Source organism: Arvicola amphibius, chromosome 2, assembly GCF_903992535.2.
Source record: "Arvicola amphibius chromosome 2, mArvAmp1.2, whole genome shotgun sequence".
In the NCBI taxonomy this organism is placed as follows: Eukaryota; Metazoa; Chordata; class Mammalia; order Rodentia; family Cricetidae; genus Arvicola; species Arvicola amphibius.
The window spans coordinates 94,399,858-94,410,530 of record NC_052048.2 but is presented as its reverse complement, the minus strand read 5'-3'; the positions used below and the strand labels follow the sequence as shown (position 1 = coordinate 94,410,530).

The window sequence follows — 10,673 nt, the reverse complement described above, 5'->3', positions numbered from 1 at the left end:
CAGTCTCGTGCCCGGTAGCTGGACTTCCTTTGAGCAGTTGTGTCCTGCACTGGTGCAAAAGGGGCTATCGTGCTAGTAAGAGCTGGGATCTGCAGCTTGAACTGCCCCCTCCCCCAGGCAGTGCCTTGTGAATGAAACGGCAGTTTCCAAAGTTGCCGAGCCACACCACCCCCTGCATCTGCAAGCCCCCTCCCACCCACAGTCGTAGACAGCTTGTACACAAAAGGAGGGAGTGGAGGAGAGGCTCAACTTCCTCCCACCTTCTCGAGCGGTGGGAAAGGCTGGGAAGCTTGTAGGCGAGATTGGGGGGCGCCCACTGCCTGTCCCCACCAGTCCGCCCCCACTTGGCTCATTCTCTCTTGGTCTGTCTGTTGGATGTAGTGTTGGAGGTTGGCGCGACTCTGTGCTCCCCACGGGAAGGAAGCACTCCCCCACATTAAAAAGAGCGGAGAGGAAAGTGGTCAGTCACCGCCCGGGAGGCGAACAGATGCCCAGCTGCACCGCGTCCACCATGCCGGGGATGATCTGCAAGAACCCAGACCTCGAGTTTGACTCGCTGCAGCCCTGCTTCTATCCGGACGAAGATGACTTCTACTTCGGCGGTCCCGATTCGACCCCACCGGGGGAAGACATCTGGAAGAAGTTTGAGCTGCTGCCCACGCCCCCGTTGTCGCCCAGCCGCGCCTTCCCAGAGCACAGCCCGGAGCCCTCGAATTGGGCTACGGAGATGCTGCTCCCGGAGGCCGATCTGTGGGGCAACCCGGCAGAGGAGGATGCTTTCGGTCTGGGGGGACTGAGTAGTCTCACCCCTAACCCGGTCATCCTTCAGGACTGTATGTGGAGCGGCTTCTCCGCCCGTGAGAAGCTGGAGCGTGCGGTGAACGAGAAGCTGCAGCACGGCCACGGGCCCCCGGGCGCCGGCACAGCCTGCCCGGCTCCGGGAGTGAGTGCCAGCAGCCCCGGGGGCCGTGCTCTTAGCGGGACGGCGAGTGCTGGCCGCACCGGGGCCACCCTGCCCACCGATCTCTCCCACCCGGCTGCCGAGTGCGTGGACCCCGCCGTGGTCTTCCCCTTCCCAGTGAACAAGCGTGAGCCGGCACCAGTGTCCGCTGTCCCCATCAGTGCCCCTGCCACCAGCGCTGTGGTCACTACTGTGTCTGCTCCGGCTGCTGCCCCGGTGGCCGCTCCTGCTCGTGCAGGCGGCCGTCTTGCCAACAGTGGCGAGCACAAGGCCCTCAGTACCTCTGGAGAGGACACCTTGAGCGACTCAGGTAAAGCCTGGTTCAGGGTCCTTGTTGCTTCCTTGGGATCCTGGGGCTGGAGGTGTGGGGAGTGTGTGTCCGGGAGACTGCGGTCCCTTTGTTATCGTAGGTTCGTGCCTGTGGACCCATTCTACTCACCTCTCCCCAGCTACACCTTCCCTTGAATTTCATCTATCCTCTTCGGAAATCTTGCTCTAAGCTTGCCCTCACCGTGGGAAAAGTTGGTGGCCAGCACAATCAGGATGTTGGCTCGGAAATCTACCTAGGCTGAAACCTGTTAGTGCGTTGGAAAGGTCCCTCTAGGCCAGGACAGTGAAGGTGAAAGATTTCCCAAAAGATGAGGGCAATGCACAATCCCACTTAGGCTTCCAAAAGTTAAGAGAATGCCAGGCTCCCATTCCTCCCTCCCCCCACCTCCTGGACTGTGGGCCCTCCGTGGGTGGTGGGCTATTTGCGCTTGGTGCGTGGCCAGCAGGCGGCGTTGTGCTTGACGCAAGTCAGGATCAGAAAGACCTGGTGGTGGTGGGGGCACCCCCCCCCACACACACTTCAGCAGCTGGCAGCAAGCGCATTAGTTGTGTACATTTTCAGGGATCCTCTTTCCGGTTTTGAGTGAGGGCTGGTCCACTTGCGTTTCCTAGTTGGAATTTCTGACCTAATTGAGTTGAGTTGTGTTCCACAACCCAGTGCCCTTGAAGGTGAGGGCGGGTCCCTTCCGCAGCCCCTCCTTAGGAATGTACACAACCCGCAACCATTCAGCGGTTCTATTGTGTGCGTTTATCTGGGTCTTCTTCGGTAGGTGGTGTGGGATGCAACACAAGCTTTTTCCTTGGGGCTGAGGAAGTACCACAAACAATTTACTTAAATCCTGTGTGCCCTTGTCCTTGGAGCTGTAACTAACCCTCCTTTTAGACCTTGAAAGCCAGTGTTTTTCACAATAAAAAGTCTAAGTTTCCTTCTGGGCTGTGGAGGGCTCGTTCTGAGGCTCCTGGGAGGAAACTTGGTGATAAGCCTGCACTTTGAAAGGGCTCTGTCCCTTTAATGTCTGTGCCTTGACAGCTTTCGGTGAGGAAACACTTCCTTCCAACAGCTGTCTTCTTGGCTGAAAACCAAAACACTGGCTTAAAGGGACCCACAGACTGGAACAGCCTAACATTTCGGCTTCAGAAGAATCCTCCCAATTGTTCAGCTTTCCGGTCCTAGCTAGATCAAGCAGAAGATGTTTTGATTTTCATGCTTGCAGTTTTTTAAAACCATAATTTTCTCTCCTAGCATGGGAGTAAACGAGGAGTCAGAAAACACATAGGATTTTGTTGTTGTTGCTTGGGCGCTGCTCCCGTTGGGATGAGGTGTAGCTACTGTGGATTAGAGCTTTATAATTGAGATTTGATCTTTGCCGAGATGAAAAACTGCTTCCTGCGTAGAGCTCCTAGAGCAAAGGTTGTTTATTCGTAGTCAATGAAATTGTTCCTCGAGTTTAAGGATGGAAAAATCAAACCCAGCCATGTGTTTTCACCAAATGAGGAGCCTCCAGTCTGAAGGGTGGCTGTGGAAGTGTGTATAAATAAATCCATGGGGCAGACTGGCTGGTGATTATGCTAAAAGCTCCTATTACAGAGCATCTGTCGCCAAGTCTACATATTGTCTGCCAAACTGAAACGCTGTGCTATTACCCCCATTGAATAGCTGGGGAAACTGAGGATGGAGGATGGTTAAGTAACCTTTTGTAGACTCCCACTGCTCATTGTTTCTTGTTAAGTTTTTTGGTCTTATTTTTAACACCAGGGATCTAACTGTGGAGGGTTTGGGGGTTGTCCTTCCAGGCTAGGCAAGTGTTCTGGCCCCGTAGAAATTGAGAATAGAAGCCTGGAAAAGGAATATTCTCTCTCTCTCTCTCTCTCTCTCTCTCTCTGTCTGTCTCTCTCTCTCTCTCTCTCTCTCTCTGTCTCTCTCTCTCTCTCTCTCTCTCTCTCTCTCTCTCTCTCTTGTGCGCGCGTGTATCTTGCCCAAACCTATCTAGGTTCTGTCCCTAGACCCAAACAATGGTGTGTATGTTAATGTTTTACCTGAATCTTTTTTACCTTAAAGATGATGAAGATGACGAGGAGGAAGATGAAGAGGAGGAAATAGATGTGGTCACCGTGGAGAAGAGACGCTCCTCCTCTAATAACAAGGCTGTCACCACCTTCACCATTACTGTGCGTCCCAAGACCTCAGCTCTGGGTGTGGGGCGAGCACAGGCTGGCGAGCTGATCCTCAAGCGCTGTGTTCCAATCCATCAGCAGCACAATTATGCAGCGCCTTCACCCTATGTCGAGAGCGAGGACGCACCACCGCAGAAGAAACTCAAGAGCGAGGCTTCTCCACGCCCCCTCAAGAATGTTGTCCCAGCAAAAGCTAAGAACTTGAGCCCCCGAAACTCGGACTCGGAGGACAGTGAGCGACGCCGCAACCACAACATCCTGGAGCGCCAGCGCCGCAACGACCTGCGCTCCAGCTTCCTGACGCTCAGGGACCACGTGCCTGAGCTGGTGAAGAACGAGAAGGCTGCCAAGGTGGTCATCTTGAAAAAAGCCACCGAGTACGTCCACGCCCTGCAGGCCAACGAGCACCAGCTCCTGCTGGAAAAGGAGAAACTGCAGGCCAGGCAGCAGCAGTTGCTAAAGAAGATCGAACATGCTCGGACTTGCTAAACGCTTCTCACACGGACAGTCACTGCCACTTTGCACATTTTGATTTTTTTTTTAAACAAACATTGTGTTGACATTAAGAATGTTGGTTTACTTTCAAATCGGTCCCCTGTCGAGTTTGGATCTGAGTAAGGGGCAGGACACGGGGTTCTGCCATGACCTTGGGGGGTGGGGAAACTGAGTTCTGGGATGCTGGGTGGCTTGTTTCCTCCTCCACATCACCTGGTGACAGCCATGGAAGTTCCAGGACAGTTGGGAGCTTCAGGAGGCTGTGAAGTCACCTTGTTCCAGTCCAAGTTTCCAAACAGTCATTCCTTCTTTTTACAATGGTGCTTAAGTTCCAGCAGATGCCACAGAAGGGGGGTTTGCCATTTGATGCCCCTGGGAACACTTGTGTAAATACCATTGATACACCGCCTTTTGTATACGTCCTGGGTAATGAGAGGTGGCTCTTGCGGCCAGTATTAGACTGGAAGTTCACACCTAAGTACTGTAAGAATACCTCAATGTTTGAGGAGCATGTTTTGTATACAAATATATTGTTAATCTGTTATGTACTGTACTAATTCCTACACGGCCTGTATACTTTAATATGATGCTGATACATAACTAAATTTGATACTTATATTTTCGTATGAAAATGAGTTGTGAAAGTTTTGAGTAGATATTACTTTATCACTTTTTGAACTAAGAAACTTTTGTAAAGAAATTTTACTATATATATATTCCTTTTTTTCCTAGCCTGTTTCTTCCTTGTTACTGTATTTGTTCATGTTTGGTGCATAGAACTGGGTAAAATGGCAAAGTTCTGTGTTTAATTTCTTCAAAATGTATATATTTAGTGCTGCACCTTATAGCACTTTGAAATACCTCATGTTTATGAAAATAAATAGCAGTTAAATGATGCAAGTCTCTGTTTTCCTTCCTAGGTAGACTTCTGGGCCTTTGTGGAATTCTGGCGGGGGAGGGTGCTATTCCCACTTGGTAGAAGGATATGGATTTGTGGGTTCTACAGGTTAGCAACCATTTCTTACAATAGTTAACATTAAGATAACTGTTCTAACCTGTGGGATAATGATCGGTGTTGTGAAAGCCCTTGAAAGTTATTTTGTTCATGAGTGTGCCCTGGATTTGGAGTTAAACACAGGCCCTCTGCAAATGCAGCAAGTGCTTTTAACCCTAGAGCCCCCTCTATTTTTTGAGAGTTCTTCAGAATCTTCTGTTCTGTGGAACCTAGGATGAGCTTGAATAGCCTTTCTCTCCCAAATGCTGGGGTTATAGGTGTTTGCCAATCCTGTTTAATTATCAAAGCACTTTCATGTACATTGATTCTTAAATCATTTTAGGTGGATGTGGATACCAACTCAACATTTGGAATAAGCTATAAAACTGGCAAGTGATTTAACTTGTCTATTTTACACAAATAATTGCCCTGTTGGTAGGTGGTTTTTACATTTTAATAGACAATAGTTTTCTTTGAGAGGAGCTAATACCTAAAGATTCCCCAGGAGGAGCTGGGCACAGTGATTTGTCTGATGCCTTCTTGGACAGACAGGTGTGAGGTTAGCCGTGGGGTCATTATTCTGGGTGATACCCACACATGCTGTTTTAATGGTTGCTGTGGGATTGTGGCACTGCCTAGCTTCTCTCTTGTGGTGTGACAAGGTTGAAAATTGGGCAAAATGCCCCTTACCATTCCCATAAAGTCCCCAATCCCAAACTAGAAAGTAGCAACCCTTTACGAAGTTTCTACGCAACAGATCCACAAGCCCTGAATCAACCTCAGAACCTTATCTGTATACCCAGAAACCCAATGAAAGTTACATGACCTTAGATTAATTGCACACCTCAGTCAAGTGAATAGCTCTGTTTGTGTCCCCCCCCAAAGGGGGCCTGAGTGTGCCCTAGTATGTAAACTAGAACTCTAGTATGTAAAAAGAAATAGGAGAACAGAACGGAAGCCATTGGGCTGAAATTCCTACTGTGTTCTTGTTTTGCTGATTTCTGGGAAGCCCATACATAAACTCCGGAGTCCATTCCTGCCTCCAAAGCTGTTTCTTTATGTCACATAACATAAAAATAAATAAATAAACCTTTCTGCATTTGGTGCATCATAAATACACATCAGGGCTGAGGAGGTGGCTCAGTGGTTAAGAATATCCATTGCTCTTCCAGAGGACCTGAAGTTCCCAGCATCCCATGTCAGATGACTGGGCTGCCTGTATCTACATCTCCACGGGATCTGAGGATCCGACATCTCTGAACTCCATTGACTTTCATACACACACACACACACACACACACACACACACACACACACATACACACACACACAAATAAAAATAAACTTAAATCAAAACTGATTAAAAAATATTGATGCTTAGCTTAAGATGCGTTTGCCTCTCCTCACCTAGCTGAAGGAAACTGTTCCTGTCTGAACTCTTCAGTTATCTGTAGGGAAAGAAGAGCTGAAGCAATTGTCTGAATACCGGAAGACTTCAGTACCAAAACTGAGAAACTTCACCCAGTAGGGAAGATTAGGTCAGAGTTTAGATGGGGTGTTCAATCTTTCAATCACTTCCTTTCTCAGAACGCAGGTAGGGCAATCTTGGACCAACACAGGACACAGGACCGGCACTGAGATCCTCATAGCCCAGTGTTTTGGGTCTCTTGTAGCCTAGGCTGGCCTCCATCTCAATATGTATCTGTAGATGATCTTGACCCTCTGGCTTCCATCTCCAGGGGACCACTTAACAGAAGTGAGCCAATACTCCTAGCTATCTATCTGCAGTGTTGGGGATAGACCCAAGGACTTTGTGCTTGCTGCTGAGTGACACCAGAGCCTCCTTGCCAACAGAATTCTCCAGCTCTTTCCTCACAACTAATGTTATTAACTTAGATGCTAACATGTGTCAGGAGTTGCGGTGCTTGGGAGAGATCAGTGAACCAAAGAGACAACATTGCAAACTGCAGCCACGTCCTGCCTCCTTGTTGTTTATAATCTAGGAGCCAGGGAGAGCAGCCATACAAACAAAGCAAAACAGCATCAATACAGTGGCGAGCGCTATAGAAAAAGAAGTGAACCAGCGTAGAGGAAGTCACGGAGGGTGGCGGAAGCAAGCTAGTGCAGATGTACCTGGTCCTTAGGCCTGTGGGGGAAAATCCAAGGTGATTGATAAGACTGTTCAGCCACCTGAACAAGGGCACTCGGCTTCTCCATTCAGAGTCTGTCTTCCTTCCTCTCACCCTGGACATGAGTAAGTGTTTCCACTAACTCCTTTGCCTAGCTTCTCAAAGAGAAGCATCCAAACATGATGGATCTGCAGGACTGAGTCTGACTCGTACACTCACAAGTTCTGGGTTGAAGAGTCCCCGACTAGTACAGGGGGATGATGTCCAGGGTGTCAGACTGAATCACCTCAAGTCCATCCAACATTAACAATCATGCTTGATGAATGGAGAGAGTACTAGAAGCTTGTTGAATAACACCATTGGAGGAGGAGATGAGCTCATTCTGTAGCACTTGTTGTAAGCATAAGGGCCTGAGTTGAGGTTCTTGGCACATACATAAAAAAGGTGGCCATGTCTACAACCCAAGTACGGCTGGTACCATAGGGGGCAGATAGACGGATCCCTGGAACTCATGGCTCTCTACTTAATCATTGCTGAGCTCTGTGTTCAGGGAGAAAACCCTGCCTCAAAATACAGCAAAAAAAAAATTATAGAGCTTAAATAAATAAATAAATAAATAAATAAAATTACAGAGCCATGGTTCTCAACTTTCCTAATGGCGTGACCCTTTAATATACCATACCTCATGTTGTGGAGACCATCCCACCATAAGATTATTTTTGGTGCTACTGCATAACTGTAACTTTGCTACTGTTATGAGTCATAATGTAAATATCTGATGGAGGCGGGTCTTCTATCAATCTGTTGATTTCATTGGTTAATTAATAAAGAAAACTGCTTGGCGTAATAGGTTAGAACATAGGTGGGTGGAGTAGACAGAACAGGAAAAAGGAAGTGAGGTAGATGGCTCAGACAATTGCCCCGCCTCTCCTCTCTGGGAAAGACTGCCATGCCTCTCCTCAGGGAGAGAGACGCAATGAAGCTAGCCACGCGGTCAGACATGCTAAATCTTTCCCGGTAAGACACCACTCGTGGTGTTACATAGATTATTAGATATGGGTTAAAGCAAGAGATGTGAAAATTAGCTAATAAGAGGCTGGAACTGATGGGCCAGACAGTGTTTAAAAGAATACAGTTTGTGTGTTGTTATTTTGGGTAAAGCTAGCCGGGCGGCCAGGAGCTGGGTGGCGGGAAGCGGCCGGCAGCTCCAATCACTACAAATATCTGAGATGCAGCATCTCTGACGTGCGACCCCTGTAAAAGGGTTGTTCAACTCTTGAGGGGTCGCAGCCCACAGGTTGAGAACCACTGTTATAGAGGAAGGAGAGAGAGATTTGGTACTAATGGGATTTTTCCTGTGTTTCTTCTGTATGTTACTAAGAAAAATTACTTTTAAAAAATGACTAAAGCAAACTTACAAGCCTGACCTCAATGAGAACTTTGCAGACTTTTGTTCCCCAAAAGAGGCCACATGAAACCTAGAAATGGGTGCCAAGGAAAGAAGCGAATATAAGCTCTGGATATTTTAAGACAGAGTCAGAGCCTAGGCATCTGAGTGTCTCAGAACAGCTACGCCTCCGACAATGGTTTATTGCTTCTCTCGGCTTGTAAAGGAAATCTCTTCATAGGCCACTGACCAGGGCTACCTGATCTCTTTTGATACTGGCGGATCATAATACAAGGCATCCATCCTGAAACCTTTGACCAGAAGTAACAGAGTCTTTTTTATGGTGGAAGCATGGGCACTGGCTGGGACAATGAATAATTGGGGAACACACACACACACACACTGCCCGGGCTGCTGGGATAAAAGTGATTGGCAGGAGCATGTGTGCTGAGCTGCGGTGGAGCAAGGCCTTCCCTTTGCTGTCTAGCAGGCTTGAGACTTTTCAGGCAGTTAGGGTTAAAGGATTTTTATCTTAAGGATTATGTGTGAGTGTGTGTGTGTGCGCGCGCGCACTCTCAGATGCCAGGAGAAGGTATCAGATCTCCTGGAGCTGACTTCCACATAGTTGTGAACTACTCGATGTGGGTGCTGGGAATCGAACTCAGGTCCCCCAGGAAAAGCAGCCAGAGCTCTTAACTGTTGAGCTTTATCCTGTGATTTTTTTTAGCGTATTTATTTAGTCATTTTGTATGTGTATGTGGTGGCGGTGGGGTGCATGCCACACTGGAAGTACAGAGGGCAGAGGGACAACCTGAGGGACTCAGCTCATTACTTCCACCAGGTGAGTCTTGGGAATGGAACGCGTACCATCAGGCTCAAGGGTGAGAGCCTGTTGTTGCCGAGACAACCATCTCACTGGCCCATGTTAAAGAATCTGTGAGGGATAGGAAAGCAAGCAGAGCTCTTTATAAAGTTTTTCTGAAGCAAGAGAGAAAGAGAGAGTGGAGAGTGTGTGTTTCGATAATGGGAGTTGAACCTAAAACTTAGAACTTGATGCATGCACAACAGTCATACTGAGAGCTGTCCGGGAGGCAGGCCTGTAGGAGACAGTGCGGAAGCAGCAACTGGACTTGACTCACAGCTCTGCTTCCAGCATTTTACTCTTGGGCTGGGAAATTCACTCTGGCCGCATCCATTCCCTGACAGAGTGGAACAGGTTGGAGCTGGTGAGCTCCGAGTCCCAGTTTGCAACTCTGAGGAATGAGAGTCATTCATCCTGAGGAATGGCTACAGCCTTCAAGATCATTTCAGGACACCGTCAATCCCAGCACTGGGAAGGCAGAGGCAGGGGGATCTCTGTGAATTCAAGCATAGCCTGCTCTACATAACAAGTTCCAGGATCTCCAGTGCTACATAGAGAGACGCTACCTTAAAAATAAGAGATGACTGAGGGGTACGCAGCTCAGCTGGTAGAATATTTGGCTAGAGTGCTGGAAACATAAACTCCAGATTGAGGTTTAAGCATGGAATCCTAGGTAGAGGCAGAAGGATCCTTGAACATAAGATGAAAAAGTCAGCGGGGACTATACACTAAAAAACAAACAAAAAACCCACAAATGTCTGCAGTGCTGGTGAACAGCGGCACCATGCTTGGAAACCTTGAGACCCTCTCCAGGTCTGCTGGTCACCTTCTCCCGAAAGGAAGGTCATTCGCTTCCCGCTGAGGCCGGCGCTGTTTTCAACTCCCAAAGAGTTAAGAGAGCTGGGCATGTTTTTCATCCATTGAGTGCTTCCCTAGCTTTGCGGAGGAGCCGAGGTCCAATCCCCAGTGTTACAAATATAAAATAAAAAGTCATAACTTTGCAAGATTCTTGCGAGGATCAAGTGCCATAAACCATTCGAGGGATGCGACAGACTTTGGAAACAAGAATGCCATCTATGAGCTCTCACTGGGGGCCATATTCAACCCCGGCTTTGGCTGCAAGGCAGTAACCCTTTCTCTTTTCAGCTTGCTTTCTGGATTCCAACTTTGGTGGGTTTCCCTGGGCAACAAACTCCTTTCTACACACAGTAGGCTTCTTCTGATTGACCCACTGTCCCTAGAACAGGACTTTGCTTGGTACAGTGGTTCCTTATTAGTCTAATTGTTATTACTATAGGGGAAACTTGGCTAGTTATTTTAAACCAGCTAGAGCCATTGTT

General features: G+C 48.2%; 1 protein-coding gene across 1 annotated transcript; it reads left to right on the top strand.

Annotated features, from left to right (window-relative positions):
• The first annotated feature begins 487 nt into the window (after positions 1 to 487).
• Positions 488 to 3,955, top strand: Mycn (MYCN proto-oncogene, bHLH transcription factor). Its single transcript, XM_038320804.1, has 2 exons — positions 488 to 1,271; positions 3,351 to 3,955. Exons 1-2 carry the CDS (start codon positions 488 to 490, stop codon positions 3,953 to 3,955), a joined length of 1,389 nt encoding a protein of 462 aa, XP_038176732.1.
• The last annotated feature ends 6,718 nt before the right edge of the window (positions 3,956 to 10,673 follow it).

Bases quoted from the DNA above. Each gene is read 5' to 3' on its own strand.
- Mycn (XM_038320804.1), top strand. From the start codon at position 488: ATGCCCAGCTGCACCGCGTCCACCATGCCGGGGATGATCTGCAAGAAC. The intron at 1,272-3,350 runs GTAAAGCCTGGT...TTTACCTTAAAG, and splicing joins GGACACCTTGAGCGACTCAG to ATGATGAAGATGACGAGGAG.